Source organism: Trichosurus vulpecula, chromosome 3, assembly GCF_011100635.1.
Source record: "Trichosurus vulpecula isolate mTriVul1 chromosome 3, mTriVul1.pri, whole genome shotgun sequence".
Taxonomy (NCBI): Eukaryota; Metazoa; Chordata; class Mammalia; order Diprotodontia; family Phalangeridae; genus Trichosurus; species Trichosurus vulpecula.
The window spans coordinates 158,096,357-158,115,018 of record NC_050575.1 but is presented as its reverse complement, the minus strand read 5'-3'; the positions used below and the strand labels follow the sequence as shown (position 1 = coordinate 158,115,018).

General features: G+C 42.6%; 1 protein-coding gene across 1 annotated transcript in view; it reads left to right on the top strand.

The window, feature by feature from the left end:
* Positions 1–18,662, top strand: part of ELMO2 (engulfment and cell motility 2) — a 49,902-nt gene that overhangs the window by 28,722 nt on the left and 2,518 nt on the right. The window contains exons 10-20 of the mRNA XM_036752106.1: positions 3,498–3,548; positions 6,405–6,527; positions 7,103–7,237; positions 7,725–7,829; positions 9,098–9,206; positions 10,309–10,445; positions 12,237–12,400; positions 12,511–12,623; positions 13,715–13,822; positions 16,004–16,086; positions 16,624–16,701. Coding sequence (XP_036608001.1) covers positions 3,498–3,548; positions 6,405–6,527; positions 7,103–7,237; positions 7,725–7,829; positions 9,098–9,206; positions 10,309–10,445; positions 12,237–12,400; positions 12,511–12,623; positions 13,715–13,822; positions 16,004–16,086; positions 16,624–16,701 — 1,206 coding nt within the window. The remainder of the gene's footprint in view (positions 1–3,497; positions 3,549–6,404; positions 6,528–7,102; positions 7,238–7,724; positions 7,830–9,097; positions 9,207–10,308; positions 10,446–12,236; positions 12,401–12,510; positions 12,624–13,714; positions 13,823–16,003; positions 16,087–16,623; positions 16,702–18,662) is intronic.

Below are 18,662 nucleotides of genomic sequence, written 5' to 3'. Positions count from 1 at the left end.
GGGAAAGGAGAGTGTGAAGCCCCTTTTGAGAACAAGAGGGACTCTGACATATCCTAACTGGGGCTCAACTCCCCCAATATAAAATTTGGGGTACAGGTCTTCCCTTCTAGCACCAGCAGTCTATGGCTCCTTACCTCTTCTGGAGAAATTGTTTATCCAAGAAGCAACACATGGGATAGGGCCAGGCCCCCAGGTTTCAAGGCCTGGGGCAGTAAAGTGAGGACCTTAAGAGTCTTTCTTGGAAAGACAGAAGTAGAGGACTTTCAGGGGGTTTGCTTGAGGCTCCCTTGGTGACCTGCCAATAACTAGCCCTCTTTGAGCCTCAGTTTATCCATCTGTAAAATGAGGATATATGTAATAATGTCCGTCCTGCCTGTGTTACAAAGCTGTTAATGAGGACAGAATAAAATAATAGATGTGAAAGCACTAGAGGGAATTAGGTTCAAGTGCTATCCAAATGCCAAATTGGTGTTATTATTTGTTCTCAATTGTGCCAGTCCAAATCCACATGGGACTATTCAAACCCCTTGACACACTCTTGGCTGGAGGACTGGGGGTGTCAATGCATCTGTCTGTGTCCGTCCTTGTTGTATGGCTTTGCTGTGTTAACCTCTTCCTTCCCAGTACTCATTTGGCTCCTAAGCTGAAAGCTAATTCCTGTCTGCCTTTCTCTGTGCTTTCTGCTCTCTGCCGGCAGGACAAGCTCCTTAATCCTCTAGACCTGCCTGTTACTGTAAGTAGCTCTGCCACATTGGAAGGGCCCTGCTCCAGCTCCCCCAAGATACAGTCTCTGCTTTTGGGTGGGGAGGCCCTGGCTGACAGTGAAAGAGGGGACATGTGCTGTGCTGTCTGAGGGACTCTTTACATTGTATCCGTGTCTCCACACTCAGCATCTGCCTTTATACAGGCTCCAGTATTCAGCCTGGGAAGATCAGGGTCAGATGTAATACATAATTTATTTTCCACTTTATTAGAGGTGGCAGCAAGTTTGTGAAGAGCATGGGGTTTGGAGTGGGAAGGCCTAGTTTTGAGTCCCATTTTGCTATATACTGTCAGTGTGACCTTGGGCAAGTCACATAGCCTTTCTCAGCCTCAATTTCTTCATCTATAAAATGGGGATAATAGTCTTCATACAGCCACCTCCCAGGATTATTGGAAAGATCAGTGAAATCCATTTCCATCCAACAAATCTTATGCAGCTATACTGTTCAGACCCAGGATCTAGTGCTGGGAATACAAAGACAGAAAATGACACGGTCCTTCTAATAGCTCACAGATAATAGATGTAAAGCACTTTGTGGTTTTCAAGTGCTATGTAAATGTGAGCTAATTACTGCTTCCTGAGATTGAGTCATTTCTGTGAGAGGCTTTGGTTACCTTGAGGTGGCTTCATCCAGCTGGTCTTTTCTGAACTTTCTTTTCATGGTGCCTGGCTTCCTCTCAAAAGGGGCACCCAAGCATACTTTATCCATAGGTGAGGTGCAGAACCAGCATCGTGTCCCTAAATTTAGAATTGTGTATAAAATAAGGTAGCAGATTGGAAGCATTGAAGACATCCTGAGAGCAGGAGAGGAAAGTCAGAATGATAGGCAGAACTGTAAAACCTGGCTTTCTGGGATCATTAAGCATAGAGACAAAAGATCCAGCAAGGTTCAGTAGCAAGGTCTGCAAAAGCATCACTCTGTTAAGGCCCAAAACAATAACTAATGATCGTAGTGATAACCAGGAACCCCTAAGAAAAGGTTAATCACTTTCATTGTGTTGGGTATGAGAAGGCAGAGATGTGTAATAAGTTTTAAGAAAAATTGCTCTTTTGGGGTGGCAGAGTGAGCTAAAATTAAAAAAAAATCTTGGCACATAAAAGGGGAAAATCTCAGTTATCTGAAAATCTAGTTTTGTGGAATAGCTCATTCCCCGACAATGCCAGAATACTGGCATGTTAACCCATTCATCGGAATGGAATGCAGTTAGGAAGGTAAATCTGTTAGGGGGGAAACTGTAAGGAAGGAGTGGCTCCCTAAACAAGGAGTCAGGACCCTCATCAAGCTTCTGGCCTTATCTTTGCCTCTAGGTGTGAACCCAGCATGACCTTGGGAAGTCATTTTTTCTCCTTGGACCTTAGTTCCCTTCTCTGTAAAAAGGGATTGGACTAGATGATGTTAATAATAATCAGATTCATTTGAGAGACTAAGAAGAATACCTGAACTGAAGCCCTGCTTCTGTGATCCTGGTCACGCGACCCTTGGGGAGTCACTGATCCTCTCATGCCCCTCTTTGTGCTCCTCCCCCAGTGGCTCTAAGAGAGCCTGCCATTCTGCAGTGTCTAGGGAGTGTCTAACTCAGGCTTTCTACTCTGAAGAAAACATAGGCCAAAGTAAAAACTAGTAAAGGACTCATATAGCAAAGTTCTCTGCTCACAATAGTCCTTTGTGCTAGGTATTGTTTCCAGTTTACAGATGAGGAAATTGTGGCCTGGAGAGGTGAAATGATAGAGATGCCCAGGGTCAGAGGACCAGGGAGTGTCAGAGCCCAGGTCTGTCATGGTCAGGATCTCTTAGGTTTCTTTAGTTCTAGATCTGTAATTCCAGTACAGAGTAGAATCTCTTTGTGATTATCTAATTTTCTTGGTGGTTTCTTCTACCTCTTGTCCTCCCTCCTCCACTAGAATGAAGTTCTCTCAAACTTTCTTCTCTGGAGAATAGGGACAAAGCTGCTTCCATTGTCTCCTTTGTAGTGCTTTGGGGAGGACAGTTTTAAAGCACTAAGGAAATGTGAGTTATCTGAAGTGGATTTGAGGGAGGTAGGACATGGACCAGAAGAACGCTCCCACTTGTTGCTTTTAGAAGCAGCATTTGGCTGGGAGCTCCTGTAGCCACAGTCCCGTGTGTCAGTCGTAGCTTAGGGAGCAGTGCTGTCTGCATACCATCTGTTCTCTGTGTGAAGTGTCTATTTGATTTCCTCATAACATCTTTCTCAGACTGAACCAATCCACATTTCTCTTTGAAGACAGTACGCTGGTTTACATTATGAGTTATTTGGACTTGCACAAAAAAAGTTTGGAAATAAAAATGTAGTTTTTTGATTAAAAACAACCAACTGAATTTTCTTCATTTTACTACACATTCCTATTTCCATGTCAACTGAAAAACTTGAAAATGATAGCAAGAGTAAGAATCAAACAGGTGCGATCCACATGATGTGTTCACCCTGATAGAGCTGATGGGGTAGGATGGGGTCCATACAGGGAGGCAGCCTGGAACAGTGGAAAGAGTAATGGACTTCACATGTGGAGACCTGAGCTCAGGGCCTGGTTCTGCTGCTTGTAGGCCTTGAGCAAATCACTTAAGCTCTCTTTGCCCAGTTTCCCTCCTTTGTAAAATGAGAGGATTGGACAGAAGGACCTGTAAGGTCCCATCCAGCACTAAATCCATGAACCTCAACTTGATCTGTGTGTGTCCATCTCTTTCACCTCATGCTTACCTTAATTTTCTCAACAGGACATGGCCAATGCATTCGCACAGAAGCACCTTCGGAACATAATCTTGAATGTAAGTTTGTGATACACAGCTATGATTTTTTGGGGAGGGGACAGCATATAGGGGATGTCAATGGGTATCAGAGACTTCTGAAATATGAAACGCTGTCAACCAGAAGTGAGGGGCTCGGGGCTCATCTCTGTGACGTGTCAAAGAGCCTAGAGCTGTCTTTAGTGGGTGAGTGGACTTGGGCCTTCCTCTGAGATTTTACACCTAAAGGAAAGGAAGAGCTCATGGTCATTTCCATATGGAGAAGTTGTATGAAAGAGCCAAGATCACCTTTTAGAAGAGAGAAAGTCCTTGTCCATAGAAGAAAAATTGTGGCCCTTAAAACTCAGTTTATCTATTGAAGAGCAGCACTGAAGGTGAGGTTTAAATCCTGGCTCTGTCCTCCTAGCTTTGTGACCTTGAGCAAGTTACTTAACCACTCTGAGCCTCAGTTTCCTCATCTGGAAAACGGGGATAGTAATACTGGACCTCACTATCTCCTAGGGTTGTTGTGAGGAAATACTTTGTAAACCTTAAAGTATTACAGAAGTTATTATAGTTCTCACTCATTCAGAGATGGCTTTTCTGTTTAACAAATATTTATTTTGTAAAGTGTATTGATGCCTTTTGTTTTGACATCACAGTCATTTCTGAATATAGGGTCACTCCCCTCTGCTTCCCAGCAAATCTTCCCTTCTATCAAAGATTTTTAAAGGTAGTTCAGCAAAACCAATGGAGAGACACCTTGATTGTGTTCACTGGCTCATGCTGCATTCCACAGTTGTCTCCCCACCTGTCCAGTGAAAGGAAGGAGGTACATATTCTCGTTCCTTCTCTGGGGCAAAGCTTGGTCATAAATAATTACATTGTGCTCAGATTCATTTCAATGTTCTTTCCATTTAATTTGTTGTCCTCACACATATTGCTTTCCTGGTTCTCTGTACTTTGCATTGTATCAGTTCATCTCAGTCTTCTCATAGTTCTCTGATCTCCTCGTATCTGTCATTTCTTATGGCTTGTCAATAGCCTACAACTATGTACCACAATTTATTTAGCCATTCCCGAGTTTATGGGCACCTACTTTGTTTCCAGTTCTTTTCTCACTGCTAAAAAATACTACGATGAATATTTTGGTATCTTTAGGAGCATTCTTTCTGTCTTTAATCCACTTAGGGCAGATATCTAGCAATTGGAACTCTGGCTCAAAGGCTATGGATATTTTAGTTCCTTTTTTTGTAATTCTAAATAGTATTGCACAATGGTTAGACCAGTTCATAGTTCTCCCATCAGATTGGCAAAGATGACAAAAAATGGAAAAAATGACCATTTTTGGAGGGGTATGAGAGGACTGGAACACTAATGCACTGTTGGTATAGCTGAGAATTGGGCCAGCTATTCTGGAAAACAATTTAGGGCACTACCTAAAATGTCACTGCACTGTGCATACTCTTTAACCCAGCATTACCCACTAGTAGGCAGACACGCCAGAGAGTTCAAAGTAAAAGGGAAAGGACCCATATGTACAGAAATATTCAGAGAAGCACTTTTTTGTTGTAGCATATAACTGGAGATTTAGGGAGTACCCATTAATTGGGGGATGACTGAGAAAATTATGGCATGTGAGTATCATGGAATATTATTATACCCCAAGAAATGACAAAAGGGATGTATTCATAGAAACTCAGTAAGACTTCAGAATTAGGAATTATATCATGAATAAATGGTAAAGAAAAACAATTTTGAAAGACTTAAGAACTTTGTTGAATTCAATGACCAGCTGTGACTCCAGAGGACTGATGATATTTATTAATAGCTAACATTTCTAAAGTACTTTAAGGCTTACAAAACATGTAACATATATTATTTGTGTGTTGTTTGGTTCTCACAACAGCCCTTTGAGGAAGGGCTTTACAGATGAGGAAACCGAGGCTGCCAGAGGTTAAGTCACTTGCTCAGGGTCACTCAGCTAGTAAATGTTGGAGGGGGGATTACAATTTAGGTCTTCCTGACCCTAAATCCAGCACTCTGTCTGCTAAACCACCCATCTCTGAGTGAAGCATGTTTTTTCTTCCAAAGAAAGGTGATGCACTAAAGATGTAGAATGAGCTATACATTTATGGAGATGGCCAGTGGGTGGATTTATCTTCATTTGATTGTGTGTATTTGTTACAAGGGTAGGGTTTTTGTTTTTTTATTTGGGGGGAGGAGAAAAAATTGGAAGAGGAGAAGGAGGCTAGTGATGATGCCCCCCAAAAAGAAAAAAGAAAAGCATCATTGAAACATTTTTAAAATGCCCTGATGAGAACAGAAGGCAGTTCAGAGGGAGGTACAGATGAGCAGGACAGCTTGGTGAGTTTATATACTTTAAAAAAAATCAAGCTGCATATAGTAGAAATTCATTATTTTATTTACACTCCTCTTGTTTCTGTTCTTTTATATGAAAATGTTTATGACTGTGGTTTTTAAGTTCATAATAACAAAGAATACAGTTTTTAAAAAGAAGATTAGGGAGAATAAAAGGGTTTATTAAAGGGGAACCCCTAGAAAAATGAAAGGGAATGAATGGCATAAAGGGCACAAGTGAAAAGGGCCTTCTCTTCCCTCAAGACCGGAGCTGAGGAGGAGAGAATGGAAGACAATGTTGAGGTGATTTGAACTGTTGAACTGTTGAATTAAGAGCCCCTGCTTTCTTGATAAAAGTCTTTGTCAAAGTTTTCTGCTTAGAGGGGTGGGGTATGAGGCAGTGTTGGGTGTCTTAAGAGCAGTTTTGGTATAAATTCTCAGGGGAGCGCAGCACAGAATCATTCAAGGAAGAGTAAAAGATTTCTGTAATAGGTCTTTTCATTCAATCTTCTCTTCCTTGCCCTTTGGATTTTTCAGCATGTAATTCGGGGTAACCGCCCAATTAAAACGGAGATGGCTCATCAACTCTATGTACTTCAAGTCCTGACCTTTAACCTTCTGGAAGAGAGGATGATGACCAAGATGGACCCTAATGATCAGGTTAATGCTAGCCCCAGTGATACTGTTCTCTTCCTCCCACCAGGGAAATGAGAAGCCTCAAGCGTATGTTATCTACCCTGCTTTTTGTGAGTGGTAACCTATTTGTGACCCTTCATAGCCAGTGACATCTCCTCTAGGACACATTATACCTAACCCTGGAAACATTAAGATATGGTACTAACACACTGTACTGATCAACCAAGAGCAAAAGGGGCACTTTGCCAAGTCTTTTTCATTTCTGTACTGAAAAAGAGATGGTAGCACTCTTCCTTTTTTTCAGAGGTGGGGGAACAGTGGGTGGCAAACACAGCATATAATGTCAGATTTGGTTGTCGTGTAGTTTACTTTTTTGAGACTGGTTCTATATTTCTTTTTTTATTCGTTGTCATAAGTAATGGTTCTCTGTGTGGGGAAGGGTGATATAAAACAAATCAATAAAAATTTTTAAATGAAAAAGAGAGATGGGACCACCAATGATGCAGTTTTGGGACCTGAATTCCCAAAGAGGCTGTTCTGCTATTTGTTCTCCCAAGCATACCTTGGGTATCTGAGCAGTTATATTTATTTTCCCTCAGGCACAAAGAGATATCATATTTGAATTAAGACGAATTGCATTTGATGCAGAGACTGACCCTACAAGCGTCACTGGCAGCGGGACAGAGAAACGAAAAGCAATGTACACCAAGGACTACAAGATGCTGGGATTCACTGTATGTACCCCAGTGGCCCTCTCCTCCTCGTGCCTCCAGCCTTGTCTCCCCACGCACTGGGCTACATGGCTACAAGCATCAGGCTCCTGGCAGTTTGCCAGATCAAACATAAAACTTGAGTCCATAGGTAGAGCTGCCCTTTCACAAATGAATCGTAACTAACGTTTACGTAGCATGTTAAGGTTAGAGAGTCTGTATGTGTTATATCCTTTGATGCTTACAACAATCCCAAAAGGTAGCACCAGGATTATTATTCCCATTTTACAGAGGTAAGGTGACTTGCCCAAGGTTACAAAGCTTTTAAACAAGGAGTCGTTACACTGTGATACCCCCTTAGTCATAAGAAGTTTGGCATGGCTAGCTGAGCACAGCCTTTAGGGCAAGAGGGCAGTAGTTTCACAGGATTGTTCATAAGAGCTTTTGTCTGTGGATGAGGAGGCACACTGAGAGGTGCTAATATTCCCGGCCTGTTTCTTTTTTCTGCTAGAACCACATCAACCCAGCGATGGACTTTACTCAGACTCCTCCAGGGATGCTGGCTCTGGACAACATGCTCTACTTGGCCAAAGTTCATCAGGATACCTATATCCGGGTAAAGACAAAACAGGCTCGCCCTGGATGCTGATTCTTGATCATATTTTGCCCAGATTTTTGTCTCTCTTTACACCCTAATTATTTTTAAAATTTTTTTAAAAATTTATTTATTTTTAGTTTTCAACATTCACTTCCATAAGATTTTGAGTTCCAAATTTTCTCCCCCTTCCTCCCCTCTTCCCACCCCAAGATAGCGTGCAATCTGATATAGGCTCTACATATATATTCATATTAAACGTATTTTCACATTAATCATGTTGTAAAGAAAAATTAGAACCAATGGGAGAAACCAAGAGAAACAAGAAACAACAATAAAAAAAGAGAGCAAATAGTATGCTTCAATCTGCATTCGGATTCCGTAGTTCTTTTTCTGGCTGTGGACAGCATTTTCCATTGCGAGTCTTTTGGAATTGTCTTAGATCCTTGCATTGCTAAGCAGAGATAAGTCAATTAAAGTTAGTCATTGTACAATGTTGCTGTTACTGTGTACAGTGTTCTTCTGGTTCTGCTCACTTCACTCAACATCAGTTCATGTAAGTCTTTCCAGGTTTTTCTGAAGTCCACCTGCTCATTTCTTATAACCCAATAGTATTCCATTCATGTGGTACATTCATATACCACAATTTGTTTAGCCATTCCCCAATTGATGGGCATCCCCTCAATTTCCAATTCTTTGCTACTACAAAAAGAGCTGCTATAAATATTTTTTGTTTATGTGGGTCCTTTTCTTATTTTATTGATCTCTTTGCAATATAGACCTAGAAGTGGTATTGCTGGATCAAAAGGTATGCACAGTTTTATAGCCCTTTGACCATAGTTCCAAATTGTTCTCCAGAATGGTTGGATCAGTTCGCATCTCCACCAACAATGCATTAGTGTTCCAATTTTCCCATATCTTCTCCAACATTTATTATTTTCCTGTTTTGTCATGTTAGACAGTCTGATAGGTGTAATGTGGTACCTCAGAATTGTTTTGATTTACATTTCTCTAATCAATAAGTGATTTAGAGCATTTTTTTATATGACTATAGATAGCTTTAATTTCTTCCTCTGAAAACTGCCTGTTCGTATCCTTTGACCATTTATCACTTGGGGAATGACTTGTATTCCTATAAATTTGGCTCAGTTCTCTATATATATTTTAGAAATAAGGCCTTTATCAGAGACACTGGCTGTAAAAATTATTTCCCAGCTTTCTGCTTCCCTTCTAATCTTGGTTGCATTGGCTTTGTTTGTTGTACCCTAATTCTTTCTCTTTCTTGACAGATTGTCCTGGAAAATAGCAGTCGGGAGGACAAGCATGAATGTCCCTTTGGTCGAAGTGCCATTGAGCTCACCAAAATGCTGTGTGAGATCCTGCAAGTTGGGGAGCTGCGTAAGTCTTTCTGGCACTGCTACGTTCATCCACCCCTCACTGTGACAAGAATAACAGTATACTTCCTGGTCACACGTCAGGGTGTTTTATGTATATCATTCAATTTGTTTTCACAACATTTTTGCAAGACAGGTTGTGCCAGTATTACCTCCATTTTATGGATGAGAAAACGGAGGATAGAAAGGTTAGGTAATTTGCTTAGTTACCGAGCTAACGAGTGGTAGAGTTAGGGCTCAAATCCAGGCTTTCTGGTTCTAAATCCAGTCCTCTATGGGCCACGCACACCTCCAGCATAGTGGCCATGTGAAAGTAGACTGACCAAGAGAGTGAGTGAGGTGGGACTGCCTTGTCACTGCCTGCTGAAGGTTTAGCTCTGCTACTTTATTGTTAGCTGGGTGATCCACAGAATGTGGATCTCTCTCCCATGGCTATTGTTACGAAAGCTCTCTCTACCCTTTAAATGTTGTAAAAATGGGAGAGTGGTTATCTTATAGATGAGGAATCTCAGGTTCAGAGAAATTGTGGGGGTTTTGCCCAAGGCTTCACAACTGGTAAAGAGCAGAGGCAGGTCTACAACTCAGGTCTTTTGACTCTTTACTAACTCCCCCATTGCAGTTCCTAACAGGTTAGGCCCAGTTGAGATGAGACTGGACTATTTTCACACTAGCTCACCTATTCTCTTACCTGCCCAGTGGAGGTAAGGAAAAGCAAATGCAGGACCTCAGGGTAGGTCAGAGAAGCATTCTATAGTCCCAAGGAAGACTAGTGGCCAGACCCCACTGTGAGTTGAGAGACTGCCCTGTTCTTGGGAAGAAGAATCAGCTGAATAATATATTAGCTGATCAAAGATATTGAATGGGCACTTCTTACTGGTGACATAAGAATGAATCACCTCCTGGAAGTTGATGGGCCTGCATCCTGTCAGGAAGGGGGAGAAACCTGCAGATGAGAGAAGTCCTCAGCTGAGGCTCAGGCCTATCTCACACAGCAGTTCCTGGGGTTGTTGGCCACATTTCTCCCCTGCCTTTGAAGCTACAGAGGCTCTAGACCTGGGTCCTAGGGAGGGGCCCTCATCCTTTTTCCATATCCTCTTTCCCCACAGCAAATGAAGGACGGAATGACTACCACCCAATGTTCTTCACTCATGACCGTGCATTTGAAGAGCTCTTTGGAATCTGCATCCAGCTGCTGAACAAGACTTGGAAGGAGATGAGGGCAACAGCAGAAGATTTCAACAAGGTCATTGTCATGCTGGGGAACCTGCTCAGGGCAGAAAGAGCAGAGCAGGCTTTGCTTCCAGCTGAGACCCAAGCGTCATGGAATTGGGAGAACAGTGAGGATTGGCTAGTCAGATAATGATAATTACAGTGCCCGTGTCTAGTGTGCCATGAGATCCACATACCCTCACCAGGCTGTTGTGAAGAAGGCAGAGCAGATGCCATCATTCTCATTTACAGAGGAGAAACTGACATTTAGAGAGGTGAAGTATTTTGACCCAGAGGCACAGCGCTAGTGAGCGCAAAGCCAACTCTCCTGACTGCTAGCCTGGTGCTTTTTTTCCATTCGTCCACTCCACTCTTCTTTTAAACCAGACTTGGGAAACAGAGTGCCATACCTGTAATTGTTACTGTCAGACTGCAGAGTGCTGCAAGGTAGATTAGATTTGGTGTGGATTGTCACCGCAAGCTCACATGTCTTAGCAGCAACTACCAGAACTGTGCCTAGGGCATTGGGATCAGGTTTTTACTGTGGGCACGGAAATGTATACCATTTAGCACCTAGTTAGAATCATATTAGGTGATGGGTCTCCATATAAAGCTGAAAATAATATTTGGAGGTGACTGATTCAGAAACTTCCCTAGCACTTGTGGCTATGGCCAAGTAAACTCCTTTCTATCTAAACATGTGGTAAAGAAGTTTTATTTTTACAACTCAGAGCACTTGCCAGGGTTGAAGCATCAAGGCATATTCATTCATTCAGTAGATACTTCTCTAGTATTTAGGTCAAGACCCCTCACCTCTCAGAGACTGAACTTCTTCATCTGTATACTGGAAATAAGGATTTCATTGCCCTACTGGGTTGTTTTGAGGACAGCACTTTGTAGAATCTTAAATCACTATGGAAATGCAAATTTTATTTGTAAAGTCCTCCAAGTGCTAAGAGTTCTTTAAATCCTCCCAGACTTACAGAATGTCATATCTGGAAGGGAGTCTGTCTTAGATACTGTCTAGCCCAAACTCCTGTCATTTTACAAAGAAGGAAATTGAGACTCAGAGGAGAATTATTATTTCAGTAAGGCCTCCACTGGTGGCATGGCCAAATGTTTATTCTTCTTTGACTGATTCCGCCCCACTCCACTCAATGACTGTTTGAAACTTCAAAATAAGGCATTAGCCTGATTGTGTAGCTTCCCCACTGATAAACCTTCAGTGGCTCCCCATTGCCTATAAGATAAAAAACTCTAATTAGTCTGATATTTAAGGCCCTCCACAATTTGGCCCCCACCTGCCTTTCTATTTCTATTACATACTACTCCCCTTGACAAACTCTACACTCTAGTCAACCTGACTACTAACCGTTCCACAAGCCTGACACCTCCTTTTCCACATCCATACATTTATACAAACCTTTCACATGCCTAGATTTAACTTGTCCCTCATTTCTACTTCTCAATCCTTAGCCTTCCTTCAAAGCTCATCTCAGCTTCCTTCAGAAGCTCATCTTCCTACTTGAAGCCTTCCCTGACCTCAGTTGTGAGTGTTCCCTCCTTCCTCAGTTTTCCTTCTACTGTATTTATTCTTGTACATGTTGAATCCCTCAGCAGAAGAAGGCAGGGACTCTTGCCTTTGTAGCCACTATGACTAGCATAGGGCCTTGTACGTAGTAGATGCTTTATGTATGTTTGAATTGAATTACACTGAAGTGAGTTTCCTTGGACTACACCAAGTTAGTGCCAGAGACAGGACTAACATCTAGCTCCCAGCCCAGTGTCATCACAGCACTGGTGCTCATCATCTTTTTTGTCTCAGGTTATGCAAGTGGTACGAGAGCAGATCACCCGGGCTCTGCCCTCTAAACCCAACTCTTTAGATCAGTTCAAGAGCAAACTTCGGAGCCTGAGCTACTCGGAGATTCTGAGATTGCGCCAGTCTGAGAGGATGAGTCAGGACGATTTCCAGTCGCCACCAATTGTGTAAGTCTTGTGGGACATCGAAGAAGAAGCAGCTGTCAGCTCTGCTTCCCTTTGAGAGGTTCAGCTGCCTCCATGAGCTAATCCTTATTTTGGTGTATATCCTTTCCCAGGGAGTTAAGGGAGAAAATCCAGCCAGAGATCCTGGAGCTAATTAAGCAGCAGCGTCTGAATCGGCTCTGTGAGGGGAGCAGCTTCCGGAAAATTGGGAATCGGCGGCGGCAAGGTGAGGTGGAGTGCAGCTCTGGCCTGTTCTGATCCTTTTTCACAGAAGTCTCTGGTGGAGGATTCAACACCACTGGGACCAATACACCTTGTATCTGGTACAGGGAACAGACCTGGAACAGACTTTGTTCTGCTCCTCCTGGGGCTTTTTCAAAGCTGCTGCTCCTGACCTGCCTGGAGTCAGGGAGCCTGAGTTCAGACATCACTAGATATACGATCCTGGGCAATTCAGTTCCTCTCCCTCAGCCACTGTTTCCTTGTCAGAAAAACGGGGACGGTACTTCAATGAATCAAGAAGTATTTTTTAAGTGCCTGTTATGTTTTAGGCATTGTACTAGGCACTAGGGATACAAATACAGGGGATGAAACAATCCCTCCTGAACAACACATTGCCTTCTCTTTTAAAAAAAAAATAAGTTTTATTGGGATATTTTTATGGAGGTTATATCCTAACAGGGAAAGATACAAGGTAGTTAAATGCGAGGTAGTTAAATACAAGGTAGTTTGACAGGGACTAGCATTTGGAGGGCTGGGGAAAGGCTTCATATAGAAGGTACTGTGTGAGCTCCATTCCACCATTGCCACCCCCCTACTCCATACTCCCTGTGTTATTATTTATTCTTAGCATTCTTTTTAAAAATTTTGAGCTCCAAATTTTCTCCCTCCTTCCAGCCCCTCTCCCACCCATTGAGAAGTCAAGCAATGTGATATTAATTATACATGTAAAGTCATGCAAAACATTTCTACATTAGCTGTGTTGCAAAAAAAAAAAAGGTGGGGGCAAGAAAAATAAAGAAAATGGAAAAAGAATGCTTCAGTCTGCACTGAGCTCCATCTTGGGGGATGGAGGGGAATTCTGTTGGGCAGAAGTGAGGAGGAAGGGTATTCTGGATGTGAGGGACAGTCAGAGCAAATGCACAGATGGGAGATGGGAACAGAGAGACCATTTTGTCTGGATCTCAGAATGGAGGGGGAGCGGGAGCTGGGACAACACTTCTCACAGGGTTGTTGTGAGTTGAGTATTTTGCCAACCTGGCCACACTTTAGAACTCTGAGCTGTGGTGATTTGTGATTATTACCTGTGTATTTCAGAGCGGTTCTGGTACTGCCGTTTGGCCCTGAACCACAAGGTTCTGCACTATGGAGATCTGGATGACAACCCTCAGGGGGAGGTGACCTTCGAATCCCTGCAGGAGAAAAGTAGGTGCAGCTTTGTTACTCTTTTGATGGGTAATGGAGAGAACACTGACTGGAAACTTGTGTTAGGGTGTTGGCTCTGGTCCTTGGGCAAATCGCTTCTCTCTGGGCCTCAGTTTCCTCATCTCTAAAATGGGGATAATAAATTGTGTCCTACCTAGAGGCAGTGTGTGATAATGGAAAGAACACCAAACTTGGGGTCAGAAGGCATGGGTTCGAGTGTTGGCTTAGCCGTAAATTAGATACATAACCCTAGACAAGTTATTTTGACTCTTGGAGTCTTAGTTTCTTCATTTATAAAAAGCCCTCCTCGTTTTACAGGGCTGCTATGGTAAAAGTGCTCTGTCAGATGTAAAGCAGTGTAGAATTTGGAGCTGTTGTCATTACCCACTCCTTGTCATCGTTGTGAAAGTGCTTTGGAAAATATGAAACGCTCTCTCGGTCTGAAGTGTTGGTGACACTGTTCTAATCATTGAACGGGTGTGAGGGCCCTCGCTTGGGAGAAGTTCCTGGGACAGATGGGTTGTAGTCCCACAGCCCTCTGACCTTTCATTTATTCGAAAGACATTAATTATTTGCTTTGCACGAAGCACTGTGCTAGGGACTGTGACTACAAAGGTTAAGAACATCCCCTGATAAGACCCAGAACTGGAATGATGGCCTTGTTGATGGAGCAGGAGATCTTTCCTTGTCTCCTCAGCTGCCGGTGCTGTTCCTTCTAGGGTTACCTTCCATTTGCTCTGAGTTTATCCGGTACATTCACATTTAGCTATGTTCTTTCCCATTCATATATAAGTCCCTTAAGGGCAGGAACAGTTTTTGCTTTTTTTTTTTTTTTGGTATCTGGGTCTTGTCTGGTACATAATGAGCACTTAATAAATACTTGATGATTGATATAGGGTGAGGGGGGAGAAGAGAAGGGGGAGTCAAAGATCATTCTAAGGTTTCAAGGCCTTGGAACCTTCATTTAACTTATGGAAGTCCTGGCAGGGGCCATTAGTCAATCCTGTAAGGTAAGTGGGGCATGTGGTATTCTATCTGTTTTACAGATGAGGAAACTGAGGCTCAGAGAAGTTAAGTGACTTGTCCATGATCATATGGCTAGTAACTAGGATTCATACCCTGATACTAATCAGAAAGTAAGAGCAGTGATGGAGTACTCCCACATAGCTGTCCTGTCCTTTGGTGCCGTGTATGAGTCTAGACCCCTTGGACAATCCATTCTCTTTTTTAATGAATGCTTAATTGATGATTTTAAAAAAAGGTCATCATCATCATCACTTTCCATTAATTGCCTGCTCCCAAACAGAACTTTACATTTTAATAAACAAGTTAAGCAAAACCAACCAATGCATTGTTCGTCTCTGGCAGCGTCTGCCTCATTCTACATCCGTATTTTACCACCTATTTGACCAGAGGAGGGAATTAATTTCCAGTATTCTGGAGTAATTGGTTATTATGCTGATCAGAGTTCTGAAGACTTGTGGTGTAACTTTCTTTACATAATTGTGGTCATTAAGTAAGTTGTTTTCTTAGTTCTACTTTGTTCTTCATCTATTCATATAAGTCTTAAGTTTCTCTAAATTTTTTTCATTTGTCATTCTTATGGTACAATAATATTCCACTACGGACCTGTTTATTCAGCCATTGCCTAAGTAATGGCACTCATTTTGTTTCCATTTTTTTGCTAGCACAAAAAATGCTGCTATAATTTTTTCTGCATCTATGGGACCACTGTATTTTTGACCTTCCTAAAGTGTATGCTTTGTATTGTTATTTCTGGGTCAAAGGATATGGACAGTTTAATGACCTTAATATAATTCCAAATTATTTTCCAGAATAGTTACACCAATTCACAGCCCCACCAACAATGTGTCAAGGTGCCCATCTCCCCACAGTGCCTCCAACCTTTACTATTTTCATTTTTTGTCATTTTTATCAATCTGATGAATGTGGGTAAAACCTTAGTGTTGCTTTAATTTGCATTTCTTATTTTATCAGTAATTTAGTACATTTTTTCATATGGTTGTTGATAACTTGCATTTCTTCTTTTGAAAACTGCCTGTTATACCCTTTGATATTAACTTTTGAAAAACCAAACAACTTGCCTGGAGGCCAAGTTGTAGTTTCAGGCTCTCAGAAAGAGCCAAATTGCCCTCCCATTTGACCATTTCTCTTTTTTAGTTCCTGTTGCTGATATCAAGGCCATTGTCACTGGGAAGGACTGTCCCCATATGAAAGAGAAAAGTGCTCTCAAGCAGAACAAGGTGAGTTAGGAAGGTTGTGTGTCATTAGCTGAGGACTAAGGAGTTAAGTAGGGCATAGGCAAAATTTTAACATAGGTGAGTTGTTTGATTAGAGATGTGCCTCATTTTGCATACCAGCTGTTTCCTTGTATTGGACTAAAACATTTGAAGGTAGTAAATTGGTCAGAGTCTGGGTTAAGGCCTCTTAAAAAGATGAAGTTCTTCATTTCAATTGATAGAGTCAAAATAACTCGGTTCTGATTTAGGTCTTTCATTAACTTGGTGTGTGACTTTAGCCAAGTCACATCTCTTTTCTGGGCCTCAGGGTTTTCATCTTTCATGTAGTGATAATCCCTGCCCTACCCAGCGGCAGTGTGGTGTACTGAAAAGAGCCCCAAACTGAGCTAGAAGACCTCTTCCATAAAATGAGGAGGGCTGGACAAGATAATTTCCAGGTGTTGACATTCTCTGTTTACAGAGTCCTTCCAGCTTGGGCATTTTATATTATAAGGTCCTCCCCAACTTTCATATTCTTTGCTACTGTGATTTCCCTCTCAGGAAGTATTGGAATTGGCCTTCTCCATCCTGTATGATCCTGATGAGACCTTAAACTTCATCGCTCCTAATAAATATGAGGTGAGCATAGGACTTCCTTGGAAGGAAGGCCCTCTTGTGTAAGCTAATGTAATGGGGAAAACATGGGGCTGGGAGTTGAAAGGCTGAATTCCCAGCCCCCTCTCACTAGCCTTAATACAATCAGTCCTTGGCTCTGAGCCTCAGTTTCATGATATGTACAATGGGGATGATTAACACTTGCACTGCCTCCCAGGTTATAGGGAAGAAGGTGCTTTGATTGTAACTCTTTGGCAGGTCAGGGAAGAGGAGGGAAAACTCTTCTGCTGGAGCAGGGTCAGGCGCCAGGGTAACTGCATTTGATTCCAAGTGCCTGCAGCATGGAGCTGGGGCCCCAAGGCAATTGTCTGAGGGACAGAGCTCCCCATTGCCACCCACTCAAACGTGGAGGGCTGTCTTCTATCACTGGGGATGTTGTGCGCGTTTGTAAAAGGAGCATAGTTCCTACCCACATCCCTCTGTTACCACTTCCACATGTTAGGGGAAGCACTGGGGGAAATGAAGGCCCATGAGGCTTCTTACCAACTATTAATTCAGTAGCTGGTTATTAAATAAGCACATGTAGGTGCTTGGCCCTGGGAAGGTACAAAGCTGAGGCCTGGCTCTGGACTTCTTGGGACTTCATTTTAGCAGACGGGTAAGAAATCAGCAGATTATTACATATGGAACACTATATAAATGCACTCTTAGCCCGTGATTTCATCATGAAATATTGTATTTCATATGATTTCATCAGTTTGAGGAACTCTCTGTGTATGGAAACTACCTCTGCTGATGTACCTCAGCCACTTGGCTGTAAAGTGGAGCCCTAGAGAGTTGCCTGGGGGCACAAAGAGGTTTCATGAAATGAAATAGAGGAGCCCTTCTTAAGCCCTTTCTAGATCCCAGCACTGTGCTGGCTGCTGGGGAGGAAGAGGAAAGAGAGGCAGTCCTTTCTCTCATTCTAATTAAGTAGATAACAGCCCTCCAGGAGAGTTCAGTGTCAGGGCAGATGATAAAGCTGACGTGTCATACAGGCCAGTGGTTGACCTGGGGGAGCAGTGGCCCATCAATTGAGTATTGAGAAAGCGGTAGTGGGACCAAGAGTTTGAGTTGAAGAGGGCCCTGGGTTGCTTTCTTATGGTCAAGAAAGGGGGAGGGAGAGGGAGTCCGTATCTAGCCAGGATGGTGCATCCAGCACTGGGTAGGAACTAGGCAGTAGGTGCTGGAGCAGGGAGAGAGAATGGCTCTTACTGGGATGTTGGGCCTCTTGTTGGCATCAGTGACTTGCCCATGGTCACATAGTTAGCATATGTCAAAGGCAGAACTTGAACCCAGATCTTCCTGACTCCAAGGCCTGCCCTCTATCCATTGTGGCCAGTTGCCTCTCCTGAAGAGCATTAATGAAGTGAAAAACAAAATGCTGTGTGAATGGAAAGCTAGACTTCCTCCTGAAGGAGATGGTCCTTCATTTGGGCCTTGAAGGATGGCTAGGATTTGCCTAGTGGAGAGATGAGTGAAGGGAGGACGTTACAGATGAAAGAGCAGCATGAGAAAGGCAGGGAGCAGCAGAAGGCTATCTGGCACTCAGTACTAAGAGCTGTGGGGGAGACAGGAACATAAACTGCTGGAATACACGGCAGGGTGAGCCAGGAATCCCAAAAGAATGTTTATTGGAAAGATCAAAAGGAAGTGACATTTGAGCTGGTCCTCAGTATTTTGGGGCCTGGGAGATGCTCCCCCTCAAATGAATAAATTTACCATGGTACTAATAACGTCTCATTCTTCTAGGCCTTACTGCTGAGGCCACACAAGCTAAGTAGCTGATAAACTGTACATCAAATTTAATTACAGGTGTGCCTTACTTTATATCAGAAATGAGTTCTAGTAATTGGAATTTTGTAAATTAGTTCTTTTAAATGCATTAGAAAAACTTACCACTTAAAGGAATTCTATCTTGAATCTTTTTTTTTTAAGGTTAGAGG